This window comes from Macrobrachium nipponense, chromosome 45 (assembly GCF_015104395.2).
Source record: "Macrobrachium nipponense isolate FS-2020 chromosome 45, ASM1510439v2, whole genome shotgun sequence".
Lineage (NCBI taxonomy): Eukaryota > Metazoa > Arthropoda > Malacostraca > Decapoda > Palaemonidae > Macrobrachium > Macrobrachium nipponense.
In genome coordinates, this window is record NC_061105.1 from 4664724 (window position 1) to 4684694 (window position 19971).

Sequence of the window (19971 nt, forward strand, 5' to 3'; positions counted from 1 at the left end):
GGGTGTGGATGAGCATTGGCATATCTGACTCCTAGAACAGCTGGTGTCATATTTTCACAATACATCTTGAGCAACATTGTGTTGGTTAACCTTGATTCTTGGGTAATTGGATGAGGTTGAAAGTACTCAAGACTTTGTTTATAATATCGCACCAAGGGGGACTAGATTATCGCACATCAAGGGGGGACTACATGTCTCAACCAAATTTGTGCCAAGTATCAACTTGGCAGTAATTTTCAATTACAGAATATTAGTTGAAGAATTATACTACTTCTCTGAAAACAGTGTTTTGGTAGCACTCTAAATATCTAGATTAAATCACATTGTTTCTGAGAGTACTACCTTTCTACCATTCCATGGTAGATGGAAGAGGCTCACGTTACTTGGAGATTACCCCGCCCATCTTTTATATAGAGCCTTCTTCCAACAAGTATACATTTAGCCTTGTTGGTTGATTTCATTTTGACCAGGCAAAAAGCTAATCATAAAATATATATTTAGCCCTGTTGGTTGATTTCATTTTGACCAGGCAAAAAGCTAATCATAAAAATATGATTGTATCTATGAAGCATAAACATTGTATTAATTTCTTACAATACTTAACTGATGGTATTTTTTTTGCCTAAACCGCTTTATAAAGGTGATGGTTTCAAGTTTTACAGAGCAACATTGCTTTTTCATGTAATGTAAAACAGGGTTATTCATTTGTTTTTATTGAAGAGGTAAATTACTGAGTACGTGATGAAATTATTTTTTATTCTCAGTGATATTACTGTTATTGTAGTACGTAGTTTATTGATGTAACGTGACATCGTATCAGTTTCAAGATTTAAGCTCTTTATTAATTGCTTTTACATCTTCATTTCATAAGAAACCAGTCTAGTATACTGGATTATACTAGCTATACTTTATTAATTTTTTGAAGTTAATAATTAGTTAAATACAGGTATGTGTATTGTATTTTGTTTGTATCAAGGTAGTTCATAATTTTGGATATTATTCTTTGGAAGCCTGATGTACAGGTATGGAAGTATATCTAATGTCCTTCAAGAGTGATCTACAAGAATGGTTAACATCGAGTAGAAAATAACAAAACCAAGAGGAAGGTTCATAACACACAAAAATAATCCATGAGTTTATTTTTGACTCGCTATACACACAAATAGTATAATTTACGTCAAACATTTGATACAGAACATACACACTCTGGATGACCTATGTAGCCAGTACTTAAGGTTCAAGGAACCCAAAAGGCAATAACTCGAATCACTCCTTTTACCTACAAGCCCGTTGCTATTGTCAAACGCATCAGTGCGTACAGGTTCCAGCCCATCTAATTTCATGCCCGTTCCTTTTACTGTATTGTAGAAAAGTTATGAACTACTGGTAACTGTGAATCAAATTGAAGTGTTGGACTTAATTACAAGGTTAAATTTTAAAGGTTAAGATAGTTTAAGTCTTTTGATTATATTGTGGTTATTTAAATATACAGAACAGTGAATATTTAAAGGATTTCTTTTTTATTTAAATAATTTTGGATATCATTAACAAGACTTCAGTAATATAATACTGTTAATGCTATTAAAGGTTATGTGCTGTAAATGATCATTAAAATGATCTAGTTAATTCAACGGACTTGATCTAGGCGATAAGAGTACTGCAAGCGTATTCCGACATTAGATGTCTAGGTATTTATTTATAATTAAATAAAGTTCTATAGGATTCTATACTCTCTCTCTCTCTCTTTCTCTCTAGTAAGGACATCCTGCCTTTTGGGTATGTCTGAGAAAGACTACCTACAGTAGCAAAATAAAATTCTTTTGTACATATCTTGTCCAATTATAGGCGGTTCAGATGTGTATAGTATATATTTAAAGTGTACTTGTAACCTGAAAGCTGGATGGGGTGACAACGCATTCAGCAAATCTGACGGATCCAGATGTGAGCTACATCTCTGAAGTTTCTCTAGACTACACATCTATGGTCCTGAGAGGACCATTTCCATATGATAGTTAATACAGTCACATTTAATCACGGAGATGTTTAGTGGGGAGGTAAAACTGGATGCCCACCCCCTTAACATTTGACACACAACAACACACCTATATTGGAACGCAACAGTTAGGAAGGACGCTGCTCCCAAAACACTGCTATATCCCAATAATTACCTCTTCCTATGGGTGTCTGAAGCTTTTCAAAATTGCATCTTTTTGTTTTTTTAATACTGTACTCTATTGGTATTTGGCGAGTATCAACAAAAAGATATAGATGACAGAATTACAAATACATTTTTGCTCAAAAAAGAAAAAAAAAAGAAAAGAAAAACAGGGAACGAGGAAGTAAAGCTGTGAAGATGTAATAATAAAAGGTTAAGCAGTGAAGTGGTTCAACATCCATGAAGTATCACACGTCAACTCCTTGAGGGCTCATGCCGAGTAATAATAAAATACCATAATTCATATGGAACAACAACCCAATTGAAAACTTGAAACAAATGAGCCTATGGGATTGACATATGATTAATACAAATACAGTAGTACAGAGTAATTGTTGATATGACAATGACTGTGCAATTTCTGCCATTAGCATGATAACCTCGACAGAGGCAGCCATTACAGATGTTTGCAGTTACTAAAGAAAACAACATTGCTTTTTGAGCAGGAGTGGACAATAGCATCCCCGGAAGGGTCTAATGTTTTTATTTGTAATTCAGGCTAGTTGCATGTATAGAAGCAAGGCCAGTGAGGCAATAACTTCAACGTAATTTGCTACACATACAGGTGGTTACAAGAGGCTTATATTACTCGACTACTGGAGTGTATTGCATTATTGTTATATTTTGGAAACTAACACAAATTTTCTCATCTTGTAATTCAACTCCGTTTCAGGAAAACTCGCTAACAATCTTCCCTCACACTGACACATGCAGCAGATGTAAGTTGGTTATCCTCTGATTTTATCTTGCTACTGGCAGATAGATACACTACAGAAATTGAAAACAATCAAGGTGCGCAGATTATACACAAAAACCTGGTAAGTGGAGTTCAAACTAATAATCAAGAAGTTTCACGGATTACTTTGAGAAATTTGCATAAATCATTTGAATTCACCACTTCATTGTAAGTTCACAATCAAATGTGTAACAGTGGGATTAAAATATGTTTCAGTAATTATAAAATTTAGGAATGACTAAACATTCGGACATGCCATCATCATGTCCTATAACTTAAAATTAAATATTTGGTATGAAAAGCTGAGGTGTAGTGTCCATCAGGGATGAAAAAAAAAAAGTCTAGAAACATCAACTCTGCTCTTTAAATGCAGTTGAAAAATATTAAGGTACATTTTTCTTTTTAATCTATTATAAATGCAAAAAATAAAATCTGTCTTTTTGTCATTGACACTATATTACCAGCAACACAGCAAATCTGAATTTGCCATTCTTCCTTTGGTGACTAAACCATACCACTACAAGGTTCTACACCCCCATACTTACCTTACATAACTTTGGTATCACTCAACATCACACAAAGTGATAAGGCTACGTTGTTTCACGTGTATTCACACATTTTGTGGTCCAATCTTCAAGCACACCAAGAGAACCTTTGACTTAAGGTGTCACTATGTGCACGAGGCACACTGACAACGTAAATAGTACCTCAGCAAAGAAAAATATCATATACTGTTGTAATAATGAAGACAGTAGATAAGTTAATAATCAGTGGAAGAATTAATGAAATTTGGACTCCTATATTTGTGTTTCACAATCACCTCTATCTCAACTCCTTCCGTCTTATGATTTTTGCTTATCCATTGGATAACCTTTTATATTTTTTTTTACCCTTTCCAGTAACCTTGTCATTCATTCCCACTGTCTTAACCTTACTTGTCAAAATTCACTTTGACTTTGAGGCCTATGACAGGGCTGCTCCTCTGACCACTCTCCAAAATCGGACACTAAGTAGACGGCACACAATTACCGTTGCTGGTCAGTCTCACACCGCAGATACCTGGCCAGTGCCCAAGTCTTTGAGCAGTGTTTGAAGTCTGACAATTTCTTTTGTAGCCGTACTCAGCTCTCCTCCTAATTTTAGTTCCTTCTCTTTTAATTTCTTTATTTCTCGCTGACATGTCTGAAATAGTAAAATCAGTATTTGAGTATGTTATGTAGTATGCAATTTGATCATATTATTATGACAACATGTTAAAAATTAACATTTTCAGACAAGCCTTTTATTATGGATTCACCCAAATGTCTACTTACCACATTCTGGCGAAGAAGATCTAGTTTGTCACACTTAAGTTTATTGATTTCATGCTTGAGAGCGTCAACCTGCCGTATTAATGCATCAGTGTCATGCAATGTACATACTCCATCTTCATTACCACCACATAGTGTATAAGGCAAAGACAGTTTATGAGGAGTTTCTGCAGAAGACATGGACTCCAACCCTGTGTCTGAATCTTCATTGAGAGGATGTGGATGTCCATCAATATCAATAGAATTTAGGGAAGAATCATCACTTTCTGACAATGCCATGTGAGTGTTGGGTGTGGTATCAGGGCTTGATGTTGGTGTGCGGGCACCACTGCTTCCACCGCTTCCTTTACTACCTTTGCTTCGTGAACTCTGTAAGTACAAGGATGTTTGTAAGTCTAAAATTAAATATAATACTTGGGTCTTTGAAAAATCCATATTTTATTATTAAAAAATATATATCTCACAGAATTACTGAAACATTACTGAAATATATGCCATACTAAACAACTTACAGAAGGCGTTCCACTAACGAGGGTATTTGTGTTGTTAGAGACAGGCTTTTTAACTAATGCTGAGGATTCTTGATTTTGCTGTCGACCTCTCAAAACTTTCTTGACTATTTCAGAAAACTTTGTACCCTGGGTTTCAGTTTTAGGTGCCTCCTGTACTTCAGATATACCAAGGAACTCATTGTTTTTCGTCTTCAAGTCTTCCACAAGAGAACTAAGAAGGGAAGATCTTGTACGCATCTGTAAAGAAAGGTTCCTATATTAACATAGGTACATTTAATGTAATTGCTAAGGGCTAAAGGTTATGGGTGTCATATAGAAAAGCACAGACTTATCTCTTTGATCACAGTGTTTCCTATGGGCAAAGTTTGTCCTAAGAAGACAATTCATAATGATTTTGTTCTTTTCCATATAATTTTCTACTATATAGATTTGTTCAACTAATTGGACCAGTCTTGAGTTCCCAAGAGTAAATTTAATCGAGCACTGGAGAACAGGTGTTCTGATAACTGAGACACTGATCAGCCATTCACTCTCCTTCACATCTGGGATATCAAAGGGTACTGCAGCCAAGCCTTTACGGGTGGGTTTTCCCTCTGTGTCTGGTATCAGAAGGGCTCAGACCCTGAAATCATAACAAGGAGCTCAGGTTTCTCCTTCCAGGAATTTTTCCAGCATTTTGGGCACCTCCCCTTCTCTTTTCTAGCAACCACAATCAAGGACAGTGTCTGTCTCATGTATATAACAGGGGCAACTGTATTCTTCCCTCATGTACCTATCAATGGCAACTGAACACATTCAAAGCCAATCCGTAGCAGTACGCCGCTTCCCCTCTCTGAGTTCGGCTCAAACATATTGTCCTTGTTACGTATACTGTAACCTTACCTAATACAGAACCTACATTTCAGATGAGCTTGTTTCATGTCTCATCCCAACCAACATGGCGCAGTAAAGGAAGAAAGTCCCAAGAAGCAAGTGAAGATACAGGCGACTTACAGTTAACTAGACGAAAACTGACAGAGGACCCTACACTAACAGTTACCCACTTCTCTCTTTCCACAGCGGGCTCTATTTGCTGGTATTTATGCATAGTATATCATATGAGCACTGTACTTAAAATACTGATAGTGTACATTTCTGTTAAATTCTGTTTGAAGCCTATGCGGTGGTAAAAAGAACATTATTCACAATGGATTCTTCGTGTTCTCAGGAAGAATGTGACAACACCCCACTAGCCCAGCGTTCACAGGACCCTGTCTATCATCTACCATCCCCACCTGCTCTCCCTCCACAGACGACAATACCCTAATCAGTCAGTTTCTTTTCACTTGTACAATACCTGGAGAAATCATGGATCGAGGCTCATACCAGGATCAGACAAAAAAGAAGACGAAGAAAACTGGAAGAAATAGGGGACCTATGACAAAGAGAGGAAGACAAAATTTGCTGGCAACAGGAAGCAGACTGCTACAGCACCTTTCTGCAAATGCTAGCCCCCCCCCCTCATAGCAAGCAACCACAGGAAAGCCCATCATGCCTCCTCCAACACCCGCAGCTCCTACCTTGACACCAGAGGGTGCAGTAACCCTGTCGGTTCCCCCTTTAGAGAAAGCAGTGCGAATCTATCTTAAGGAAGATGCCATACCTTTCGCCATCATTGCACCTTGCCAGATACCATATGCTTTCCGGAAACAAGTCAAGGCAGAGCTTGAGTTGATGGCAGATCAGAGTATCTTTAAGCCTGCTGATATGAACCCTCACACTGGTGTCGCCCGCTCGTGGTATTACCTAAGGACAAAGGCGTTTGAGTCACTGTTGATCTCAAGAACCCCAACAGCCAAGTAAAACGCCCCTCCCACCTGTCACCCTCACTGTTGTCTAGTGTCTGCAGCGTTGATCCGAAGGCCAAGGTCTTCACCTCTGCAGCTGCCCTGCAAGGGTATTGGCAAATGCAATTTACTGAGAGGATCAAAATTTAACCACATTTATCACACTGTGGCCAATTCAAGTGGAATTTGTGGCCACAGATGCCTAATGCCTTCGAGGAGACGAGGCACAGCAAGGTGTCAAGAACTGCATCAAGGTAGTTGCCGACATCCTACTGTTCGACGACGATTTCCCAAGCCAACTACGCTGAATCCAAGAGATGTTGACAAGGTGCTGCAAGTTTGGCATCACACTTAATAAGGACAAGTTTGTGGTCACTGGCTCCAGCATTACCTTTTGTAGATTTCAGACTCCCAAAAACTGTATTCAGTAGATATGACAAAGTAGCAGAAATCAAGGACTTTCCAAACTTGACAGATCATTGTTCATTCATGGGGTTAGTGAACCAAATGGCCAACTTTATGCCCGAGATAGCTAATGCAGCTCAGCCTCTCAGACCCCTTATGAGTCCCAAGCATAGCCTCTCAGACCCCTTATGCATTTGTATGGACCGTGGATCAGGACAAAGCATTTTGCCGTGTGAAGACTGCCCTGACTAGTCCTCCTAGCCTCCTGATATCCTACAGACCAATGCTTCTCAACTAAACGGACTAGGATATGCCCTTCTACAAAACCACAACAATGGAAGACTGCTACAATCGAGTTGGAGGTGCTTGCCGTAACTTGGGCTATGTCCAAAGCAAACTACCTGATAGCCACCAACATTTTACGTTGATGCCAGATCATTGCCCACTGGTTCCAATTCTCAGCCATTACACTCTAGATACAGTCAAAAATCCCCATTTGCAACATCTCAAGAAAATCTCACAGTATCTGTTCACATCCATGTGGTGTGCTGGCAAGCAGCTCAGCAGACCCAACGCCTTGTCGCATGCCCCCGTCAGCCAGCTAACACCGCAGGACGAAACCAACAGTGTTTAGGCTGGGACATACATCATGACCATGGCCACCGCTCATGCAGCAGCCTAAGAGGACGATGCCTCGCCCAAGGAAGCCAACAAGATTATTCAAGATCATGCTTCAGCAAGGGAGGCTTCATTGTACATCCGTCTTCGAAGCTCTCAGAATTTCCTACGAATTTGTTGCTCCCATTCTGGAAACTACAAGACAGCCTCTCAGTTGATGCTGCTGAACTTGTATTTTATGGAGCAAGGATTGTAGTTACTGTCACCCTTTACCACCTCACTCTTATCATGATTCCATGGACCTCAATTCACCAACCGTGAATTCAGAGATGTCATGGAGTGATGGGGAGAACATCATCTCGTTACTTCCCTACAGTACCTGCAGTCCAATGGCCATGCCAAGGCCACTGTGAAGTTCCCCTGCACAAATCCTATATGGCCACCCACTTTGCTCCCGAGTGCCTCCTCATCCTGCGTCATTCTCGCAATCAACATGCATGTTCCCTACCCAGGCTAGAAGTTGGACAGGATACGACTTCTCACGGCTGGGACAAACAAGGTCAGGGCTATCATGACCCATGGCAAGTCAAGGTACTATGAAGTACATCTCCCCTGCATATGAATATACTGGAGGAACCAGTGCTTCCAGTGCCCAGTATCAACCCTCTGGTGCTGACCCTCGACCTCACATCCCTGTATACCTTCATATGGACACAAAAGAGTCCTCCAACAGCCCCATGTAGATCTCCAAGGTTTTCCAGATGAAGAACCCACTCAAGATGGGACTATGAGCAAGAAGGCAAGTGCAGATACTATAATCTACATGTAACATGTACTTGTCATTGTAAAACATATTCTCACCTCTATTGTATATAACGAATTCTCATCTCCCATGTACTATATAACAGTGGCAACTGTATTCTTCCCTCACATGAATATTGACAAGTGGCAACCAAACACATTCAAATCCAATGCCTAGCAGTAAGCCGCTTCCCCTCTCTGAGTTTGGTTGTTCACGCAATACGTGTTATTATATTGTAACCTTACCTAATAAAGAACCTACATTTAAGGTGAGCTCGTTTCACGTCTCAACCCAACCAACAATAAGATTCTAACTTTTTATGAAGTGTAAATAGGAGGATAAAACCTTTATTGTTACACTTGGCAATATGCAGTAGTCACTGGACTGTGTTTTGTTTGGCACTGATAATTACTGTACTGAACTAGGTTTGGCTAAACTATTGCTTTGTTTCCCATATATAGTAGATTAGTGAAAACTTACTGTGACTTAAATTTAGTGAATTTAATCTTCAAAAGAATTTAAGGTTAAGTGTGCAAATACAAGTACATATATCAAAATGGCAAGCATTTCATACCTCTAACTTGGCGAATCGCTCAGCCTTATAACAGGCTAGCTCAGCATTTATTAGTTTAGTAAGGATGAATTCCTTGAACTGTGGTCCTTTATCAAAAATTCCAGACGATGGAAGAGTTGGTCCAAAGAAGGGCACATCTGCTCTTGCTGTGACACTAACACGATACCTGAGAACATTTAATACATAAATTAACAATACATACAAGTAAAATTACGTAGCTAAGCTTCTATATGAGTGCTGTATATTACAGTTATAAAACTTACTTATTATTGAAAGAAAACTTACTGTATATTGCACACCAATTACAAAAAAGTAAAATTTTTGTATAGAAAAAGTTATTTGCAAGTTATAAATTATACCAGATTAACCTAAACTTGGGTTTAGGGAACTGTATTTGATCAAAGGGACAGTTGAACTTACTTTGTGTTGGATGTGCACGGATCAATGGCCTGAACGACAATATAAGCATGGAGGAAATGTGAGGCAATCATATCTGGAGAGAAAGGGGTGTTATCCTCTTGGAATACTACTGCAACGATGTCATTGCCAATGTGCCTTTTCCTCTGTAACTGTTGAGGGTCGTTCTCCGTGTAAGGGAGCAACGTTGATACGTGGAACATGATTTCTTTCTCACGGAAAACTTCATAGAGACTCTCTTCACCAGTCTGTCCGAACTGTGTGTCCAGGCCACCTTTAAACCTGAGGATTTGAAAGGGATCTTGTAAACTATAGCATCAACAGTTGGTGGTTTATGAGTTTATTCTATTTTGCAGCATCATAGTAATTCTAATGAATAAAAATTTCACTCTTGTCATGTCATAAAGAGAACATGTAAATTGCTAATTATATTTACCCTTCATGTTCCCTTAGTTTCACTCTTTGTCCCATAAGATTGAGGAATTCATCAAAGGCCGGTGAGTTGGTTCTGTTTCCAAAAAGCTGTTCTTCTGAGGTCTGACCAACCTTCTGGTAAACAAGACCGAATTTAAAATGATTGACGAGGACATGTTCGTCATAAGCCACAATCAACTCGGGCCCCTTGGGTGTAACGACAGGATGGAAGCGCTCAATCACTAGTTCCTCTTTTAATCTCTGCAACAAAAAGAAATGGCAGATTAGTAAAAGAACTGGGCATTCAGCAACTCCAAAATTTACTCAGTTTCACATCTAAAAGCAAACAAAATGTATCAAGACTTTTCAATAACTGGCACATCACAAGATCTCCAATTTTACTCTTGGAGACCACGGTTTGGTAACTACTTTTCCTTAACTAACAACCCCCCCGCCCCTTTTTTTTTAAATTCCACACTCTCACATATTTGAGGGCAGGTTTATTATTATTAACCAAACTACAACCCTAGATGGAGAAATAGACAACTACAAACCCAAAGGCCCCAACAAAGAAAGCAGCCCATTGCAATAAAAAAAAAAAATACAGGATACACTGTAGGCTACCATGAAAGACAACAGAAAAATATAGCTTTTAACTGCTGAGAAATTCTTGTTTTTTAACTTTCCAAAAAAGATTAAGGTTTTGAAATCCTTCATCCCGCCACTATCGTCATCACGCAACCTTTTCATAAACACTTTTCACTGCCACACACACCTGTGCGCAAAGTAAATATTGATTATAGCACCGTTCTGCGCACTTACACAAGAGCAAAAGCGCTCAGAAAACCATCAGTTTTGCTTTATTATTAAGACTGCTAGACTGCCTTTTCAGATCAGGTCTTTGCTCATATCCACACAAAAGCAAGTAAACCATAAAATATGTGAGAGAGAGAGAGAGAGAGAGAGGAGGGAGAGAGAGGAGAGGAGAGAGGAGAGTGAGAGGAGGGATGCAGGGCGAGGCGAGCAGAGATGAGAGGAGACGAGAGAGAGAGAGAGAGAGAGAGAGAGAGAGAGAGCCAGGGGGGATGACAGCGGTTTTCTGAAGGATGGTGGGTAATTAGCATTGATACGCATTCGCCTGAGCCTCCTGTGGCTTCTACATGTGTCAAAACAGGTTCGATTAATCCTTGGAAGGGGCAGCAGAATTCCACCAGAGATACAGCAGATTGTAACTGTTAACTAACTGTTAACTCGGTACAAGAAGATGAAGGTCATTACAGCGTTAAAAGTTACCCTGAGATTTATATGGCCCCCAATAAGTAGTGCGTCCCATCCCAAATGTCAAAACAAGTCATAAAAAACGCGTAACCTTCCCCTGACCTCAGGGGGCAGAATGAGGTGACCTGAATGAAAACTGAAGAAAGGTAACTACAGAAATTTTATTGGTATGATGGTCCTGCACAGGTCTCGTTTATTTTATTATTAATTTGCATTATAAAATGACAGGAGAAACTATTAATACCTGATATTAAAGAAAAAAAAACTTAAAACATTTCACTTGGTGAACTGTCATCTTCAGATCGTTCAGGCATAAATGCTGAGCTGCCAAAAGCATATCTGATAGTGATGAGGCAAATGTGCTGCAACCCCCCCCCCCACCACCCCCGCAAACCTCCCGCCACAATTTGATCTCTTGGGAAGAAGACCTTGAGCACCGAAATCAGCGGTCTGCGGCAGCATAGCCGATCCTTGACCAATACCACAGGTGGTTAACCAGAGTGCTACACCGCATTCAAACAAGTCACCAAGTTAACCATCGTTGTTTGCGAATTGTGCGGATACAGGCATCGTCAGTGCACATCTTAAGCCTCCCCCTCCCTTCTCTCTCTCTCTCTCTCTCTCAAACAACTTACAAAAAAATTGCCATCTTTTGGGTTAAAACATTTGTAAGGTGCCAAAAAGAGATCAAGCATACGCACAGGATAAAAATTAATCCTGTCACAGTTTCTCGTGAGAGAGAGAGAGAGAGAGAGAGAGAGAGAGAGAGAGAGAGAGAGAGAATCTACATATCAACACATACGTGCTTTTATTACCTAACCGGTGTGGACTACACGGAATTCAATCTCCCACTGAAATCCTTACATAAACTTTGATCAAACTCTTTGTTGTCCTCAAGTGACTCAATGAAGTGGACAAATACAGTGTCAACGAATTTAAGAGTCACCTCATATTAGAGAAAGGTAAATAGATACACCGTTACTTCGTCGATGAAGAAAGGTATTCCTGAAAGGTTTATCCTACTAAAATCCAAAACCTAAAAGAATAACATCGATAACAAAAAAATCTAAAACCTAAAAGAATAACCTTGATCATAATAAAATCTAAAACCTAAAAGAATATAACCTTGATAATAATAAAGAAAATCTCAAAACTAAAAGAATATAACCTTGACACTCAACTTTCCCATCGCGTACCGATATCGGTAGCGCCATTACCCTGAGAAAGGAAATAGAAATTTCAAACAAACAACAGCTGCAGGAGGAAGGTCGACCCCTTTGGGATCCTACAGACCTATCCTTCGTGGAGTCCTTTGAAGCAATGAAGGAGGGTGGGGGAGAAGGGGAGGGCGGTCAGGGATGTCAAGGGAAGACGTGGAAACGAGAAGAAAAAGAAGGAGCAGTCGGCAGGACCCAAGACAGGACCAACCCACCGGATGTCAAGGTGTTCAGGACCCTGAGTAGGACATCCACCACCACCACCACAATGAGTTGCGGCCTCCTCATCCCCTGCCAAGGTGAGTTACTCATTCATGTAATGGGGATGAGTCATGAGTTAACACGCAATATGAAACTGTTTGGAGGAACAGTTCAAAACAATAAAAAAGGTAAGAACGGGAATTTAAATCAGCGATGAGTAATGATGGGGCACATGGTGTTACATGCAACCTACAAATAATAATAATAATAATAATAATAATAATAATAATAATAATAATAATAATAATAATAATAATAATAATGGATATCAGCCCAATTACTTGTGCAATGAAAACAAACTCACATAAAGGATCGAGACCAAAAGGAATCGAGAGAGAGAGAGAGAGAGAGAGAGAGAGAGAGAGAGAGAGAGAGAGAGAGAGAGAGAGAGAAAATTGCGCCGCTGATATCAGAAGTTATTAAAAATCAAACATCAAATACCTCTGCACCATAAATCTTAATTATTATTATTATTATTATTACTATTAACAACTTTTTGTGGATTACATTCTAAATGAAGAAGTGACGAAATTCTTCAAAATACGTTGCACGAAAGTTTATGGCAGTTGAAAAAGTGTGTCACTGAAACCAATTTCCAGAACGGAGTGGTCAGGGGATTACAATGCTTCTATGCCTCTAACTGGATTACAGGGGATTCTATTTTCCAGATGCACTAACGAGAAAAACAAACAAACGGCCGAGCCAGAATAAGACAGGATGAAGACCAGCCAATGCATTAAAGAGACTCCGTTTCTACGAATGCTATTTACGGGAAAATATAAACCCTTACGATGGTGCGTTCACCACCTCCAGCATTTTTTTCTTTCTTTCGGTAAGTTTGTTAAAATCTTGGAAAAAAAAGAGGGGAAGGGGGGGGGGGGGGGGGGGGGAGCGTTTGAAAGTGCTATTCACGGCGTGGGTTTCAGTATAAACGAAAACAATGATTGATACAAATAAAAGCTCTTGGCAAGGTAATACGGGAAAACCCACTTACGCAAGTATGGTTGACATTCACGATTGCTTAGAGATGATTTCGAGGGTAATTGGTAGATCGGACGACACTAAAAATAATAATACAGTAGATACTACAGTGCTACATGTTTATCACCATTGACTCAAGACAGAAATGAATTATTTTCATCGCTCAACTACACCATACTGTTTAGTTTTCTGGCAGCTAATGAGCTTTCTTTTGTTACGGAATTGTCGACAGGAGTTAAAAGTTTTCTTAAGCTAGCCTCTAATTCAGAGGGTGGAGACAGACAGACAGACAGAGAAAACTTTAGAACTGACGAGGTTTCTCATAATACTCTTACTGCTCAAATGCGGGTAATGCTTCAATCGGCGGTTTCTTTTCAGGTTACCAAATGGATGGTGAAGTTATATATATTATTATGTAAGCGTCTTCTGAAAAGCATTTGGTTCGTCTACAAATAATAACATTTTTACAATCAATTTCGTCTGGACTGAACAAATTAAAAGTGGCAGCTGCCTTGTCTTCTCCCCTGATAGCACCATCCCTTTGCAAGAAAGAGAGAGAGAGAGAGAGAGAGAGAGAGAGAGAGAGAGAGAGAGAGACTGTGGTGCTGTCGCTTCCTCCCTATTGCGACAAAGTGTCTCGCTGGCGGAGACGACACAAACACCTTTCGAAAGGACGAGTTGCGCGACATTCGGGGGGGGGGCGGGGGGGGGGAGAATTGAGGAAGGCCTAATTCCTCACAGCTTTCAAAATAAACAAACGGTAATATATATATTAAATGAGAGAGGAGAGAGAGGAGGAGAGAATGCGAGATGATGAGATCGCTGAGACGCAGAGAGAGAGAGCAGAGACGTCAGTCTGTAGCAAAAACATTTCATCTTTACATGGACATCAAGTTCATCATCTTCTGTTACTATCACGCGAATCAAATTATATATATATATATATATATATATATATTATATATATATATATATACACACCACAAACACACAACACACACACACACACATATATATATATAAATATATATATAGGAATTTGAGGAGGCCTAATTCCTCACAGTCTTTCAAATAAACAAAGGTAATATATATATTAAAATGAGAGAGAGAGAGAGAGAGAGAGAGAGTGAGAGAGAGAGAGAGAGAGAGAGAGTCAGTCTGTTAGCAAACATTTGTCTTACATGGACTATCAAGTCATCATCTTCTGTTTACTATACGCGAATCAAATTATATATATTATATATATATATATATATATATATATAATATATATATACAACACACACACACACCACACCACACACCCACACCACATATATATATATATATATATAGGAATTTGAGGAGTACCTAATTCCTCACAGTCTTTCAAAATAAAACAAAGTTAATATATCTATAAATGAGAGAGAGAGAGAGAGAGAGAGTCAGTCTGTTAGCAAATCAAAAAATTTTTTTATTTCTTTATATGGACTATCAAGTCATCATCTTCTGTTATATACGCGAATCAAAAATTATATATATAATATATATATATTATATATATATATATATATATATATACTTACTAAAAACACACACACACACACACCATTATATATATATATAGATATATATATATAATATATATATATATAGTACTGTATATCCATGAAGCGGGTACGGAAAGTGGCAGTAATAATTTTTTTTGTTTTAGCCCTTGTAAGCAGAATAAAAGATAGAATACAAACAAAAAAAAAAAAAAATTTCCCCCAAATAAATTCAAATAAAATATGAAGATACAAGACTCGGGTGACGCTGAGCCACAAGTATACCATTCAGTCTTAAATGCTTTTGTAGTGGAAGCTCTCTGAGTAAGTAGTTCAAATATTGTTTCAGATATTCTCTAGTAGAATAAGCTGCTTTTGAGGCCGCATGGGGTCTCCCCATTGAGCAGCAGATGTAATTCAGACTTCAAATTGAGTATTTTATATCCCAGGCTACTGTATACAGTCCATTTAACGTGCCTCGGTAGTTACGCCTGATAGTTTTTGTTAGCATCCCATCCCCCCAACCTACCAACACCCCCCCCCCCCCCAAAACCCCAAACCCTCGATAAAATAAGAAGCAACGATATTAAAAGCTACGAATTATAATAACTTTAACATTGCTTTAACAAAATGCATTCAACAAATACAGTGCTTCGAGAATCCGGCGGATCAACCTATTTTTTTTTTTCGCACACAGGTGCAATAAAAGAACAATTCTCCTCTCCTGCCCTCGAGATATATTCTCTCTTTCTTTCTTTATTTCTTTCTTCCTTGCTCTACACACAAAAAAAAAATCGTTAGTTCCTTTTAAACTTCATCTGCTCTCCGTACCATTCCCACGGTGGCCCAGAGGAGGAATCAGATCTCGGGGCTCATCAATGTAATGTGCAACTTCCTGTCAAGGATACATAAAAAAAAGAAAAAAAAAAAGAAAAAAAAGGAGGTGGTATAAGCATCCCTCCCAAAGCATCTGGGAGCGACGGATGAATCCTGACCTCGGGTTAACTATGGTCTCTCTCACCTGCGGTAATTTTTTTTTCTCCCTCTCTTCAAAGCACTGATTAACATAATCTCATACCTGGCATACGCGTTTCTCAAACTTGGAAAGTTGTGGTATATATATATATATATATATATATTATATTATATATATATATATATATCTATATATATATATATATGCAATACATTGTCCAAGATGAAATGTCTTTGCACATAAGGCTATATGCAATCACGTCTTAACTGCATGTTGACAATAATCGGCAGTCGACGCCAACACGTACGAACATAGACGCAACATGTTCAGATTTAAAATGTATGCGTACACTGAAGCCATAAATACAAGCTTTACGTTGATACGAGGCTACAGATCCACCGCACATACACATACACAAACACAGAGAAATGAATACACACGGAGCAAGAATGCCGACGCTCGATCAAAAAATATTTCTCAGGGTTCCGTGGCCCTGTTCGCCTCAGGATAAACCCCTTGGGGTTGGAGGTCGTAGCAGCGGGTCAGGACAAGACACAGGATGAGGGAGGCGAGTTCCCACCCTTCGGGAGAACCGGAGGACGACGGTGTGTGCCACTCATGAGAATATTTTAGAAGTCCAGTGATGCGGTGGATGACTTTGCAAGGGTGCGGTGGGAAGCAACGAGAACCACAAGGATGATGATGGTGATGGTGATGATCGTGATAGGAATGAATTGTACTTAAAAAAGGGCAGCTTTCGAATAGTGAAATCACCTTTAGCTTTCCTGTATTAGAAATGGATTGATAAATGAAAACCAAAACACGTAATGACTTAGTCTTCGGAAGGTTTTCGATACACTTTAAAAACAAAAGAAGAAAGAAAGCTTGTTAATATATATGTTTCTATTAACGTACGTACGTGTGTTTAATATATTTTAACAATAAATAATCAAATGTGCTTACGGAATAATCACCCCACTTTCTAAAAATTGCATACGAAGCGTTCAAGGGAAAAGTCAACATATGAATCGAATAATAATAATAATAATAATAATAATAATAATAATAATAAATAATAATAATAATAATAATAAATAATCATCTCCCCATATGTAGGAAGTGCAATACGAAAATGAAACCATAAACCACATAGCAAGCGAATGCCCGGCACTTGCACAGAACCAGTACAAAAAGAGGCATGATTCAGTGGCAAAAGCCCCCACTCCACTGGGAGCCTGTGCAAGAAACATCAGCTACCTTGCAGTAATAAGTGGTACGAGCACCAACCTGAGGGAGTGATAGAAAACGATAACGCAAGATCCTCTGGGACTATGTATCAGGACGGATAGGGTGATATGTGCAAGCAGACCAGACGTGACGTTGATTGACAAAGTCAAGAAGAAAGTATCACTCATTGATGTCGAAAGAGAGGGAAAAAATGGATAAGTATCAAGATCTGAAAATAGAAATAAGAAGGATATGGGATATGCCAGTGGAAATCGTACCATAATCATAGGAGCACTAGGCACGATCCCAAGATCCCTGAAAAGGAATCTAGAAAAACTAGAGGCTGAAGTAGCCCCAGGACTCATGCAGAAGAGTGTGATCCTAGAAAACGGCACACATAGTAAGAAAAGTGATGGACTCCTAAGGAGGCAGGATGCAACCCGGAACCCCACACTATAATACCACCCGTCGAATTGGAGGACTGTGATAGAGCCAAAAATAAAAAAATAAAATAATAATAATAATAATAATAAACTGAAAAAACTAAAGGAAAAGATAAACGCAGTGAAATCATTTAAGGACCAAAATAATAAAAAAATATAAAAAAAACGAAAACGCAAATCTTAAAAAGCCAAAATAAATCACCTTTCTGTTAGAAGACCAGAATGCCACGCGTGGCGCAACCCAGGAAGAAAAGGCGACAAAAGATAGGGTTGATAAATGAAAAAGAAGAGAGGAGAAATGGAAGGGAGGAGGAGCAGAAATAACAATAATTCAAGAGGAATTCGGGGGATTGGAAGCGTCCCACTTTTAGAGAGAGAGAGAGAGAGAGAGAGAGAGAGAGAGAGAGAGAGAGAGAGAGAGATTCCCGTTATAAATCATACATTAATAAACAGTTCGACGAATTGTTGCTCACTCCCCCCCCCCTCTCTCTCTCTCTCTCCACCCCAGCTGAGACCCACATCAGTCGACTGTCAACAAGGTGAATTACTTATTGCTAAAGTTGGCAGAGGAATTTCAAGGAGAGAGAGAGAGAGAGAGAGAGAGAGAGAGAGAGAGATTTTCTACCTCAATTATATCATGCTGTGTCTATTATAAACATATGAGCATTTATAGGGTCTATAACACGCCACTATACATGCAACAGACAAGAACTATAATAGGTATGAAATCAAATTAGCGAAAAAAAAGGTAAGAATTTTTGCTTTTGAAAAAAAAAAAAAAAATTCTATCTCTACAAAGTTAGAATAGAACGGAACCATTTTTGTTTTGTTTTAAAACAATGACATTACCTTTTTGCAGCCTTCAACAAAAACTGAATAAAGGAAATAAATTTGTGCTTTTGAAAAAAAAAAAAAAAATAGCTCCTCTTTCTACGCAGTTACGAACAGAACGGGAACAATCTTTTGTTTTTGTTTTAAGTTAATGATTTATTCCCTCTTACAAATTTCAAATGGGAAGCGAACGTCTTCGCATACGTGGTTAAGAAGACGGCACAAAAAGTCAACGCCCTGTTACGAGACGACAAAAGGGATTAGAAGCCAAGAAGAGGAGCCGCAATCAAGTCACACCTTCAATGAAGATCTTCCTCTCTTCCACACCCGCCAGTGCACCTCATTCTCAACCGGGAGAAGTCTCAAATCCACCCTCGAAACAATGCACTGTACGAATTGATGTGTAAAATAACTCCATTTTCCCCCCAGGAAGGCGTTTGTTACGCTGATTACCGCCATGAAGGGGGAGGGACTCGCTAAGGCTTTGTGCTGGAACAAAATATGCACCACATACGTAGGAGTGATAAGGGTGGCACTTGTTGATATGGTAATGCCTATACACAGTCAGTTTTACAGAAGCGGTGGACACGATCTTCAAAACTAACATTATTTGGCAATGAAACCTATGTCAACTCGTGTGTGTGTAATATCTATGTACGCATACGTACCTACGTACCAATTCTTGCCTACGCTGACTTCCTTGAGAAATCCACACAAGGCCTACTAATCACCAGGGCCAAGTTCGTAACCCGCATTACCCCCAAAAGGCTCAAAGCATATAATCCCAGCACAGTACGTTCACAGATGAAGAATAGGCTCTCCAGCAAAGACATAAACAAGCCATTTGACGCGTGAACAAACAAAAGACGAAGTGGGGGAGAGGCGGGCGAGAGAATCCGAGCTACACAGTGAAGACGAAGAGGAAGGCTACAAATGCCAGGCTCTGTGTGGCACAAGTTTTATTTACAGCTGGAATCATTAGCATTTATTTAGCAAGCCGGGGCCCGAGACCCGGGATTCAACTCCAGGCCCCAAAGAATTGGGGTAAACGACCCCTTTGGTTAATTGGTTCCTTGGGTGTGGAGAGGAGACTATATAAGAGACTCCTCCACGCCCCTGGCCACATCTTTTCTATGGACTGGAAAGGCTTCCAGGGTGATTTAGATGTAATTGCTTCACTTTTAGTTGCCTTCTGTCTATCTGTAGTAGCAGCTGGAACTACGTTGAAACGAAGTTGAGAATAACAATTATACTTATGAGGCATGACATTGACTGTCAAGTAATCAATAAAAAAATAATCAATTTTATACTGCAACCTCCTCAAAATTTCAAATACCTCTTATTATAATATAAGAGCGACGAAATTGTCTTACAGCTGACCTCTTGAGAAAAAAAACTCTAC

The 19971-nt window shown here is 39.1% G+C and overlaps 1 protein-coding gene across 1 annotated transcript in view; it reads right to left on the bottom strand.

Annotated features, from left to right (window-relative positions):
* Positions 1 to 1123: 1123 nt before the first annotated feature.
* LOC135214064 (rap1 GTPase-activating protein 1-like) overlaps positions 1124 to 19971 on the bottom strand; it is a 767625-nt gene continuing 748777 nt past the window's right edge. Inside the window, exons 8-13 of the mRNA XM_064248177.1 lie at positions 9852 to 10152; positions 9419 to 9697; positions 8999 to 9164; positions 4774 to 5010; positions 4265 to 4630; positions 1124 to 4133 (exon numbers count right to left, since the gene is read on the bottom strand). Of these exons, the coding sequence (XP_064104247.1) occupies positions 3996 to 4133; positions 4265 to 4630; positions 4774 to 5010; positions 8999 to 9164; positions 9419 to 9697; positions 9852 to 10152 (1487 nt within the window). The 3' untranslated portion in view covers positions 1124 to 3995. The remainder of the gene's footprint in view (positions 4134 to 4264; positions 4631 to 4773; positions 5011 to 8998; positions 9165 to 9418; positions 9698 to 9851; positions 10153 to 19971) is intronic.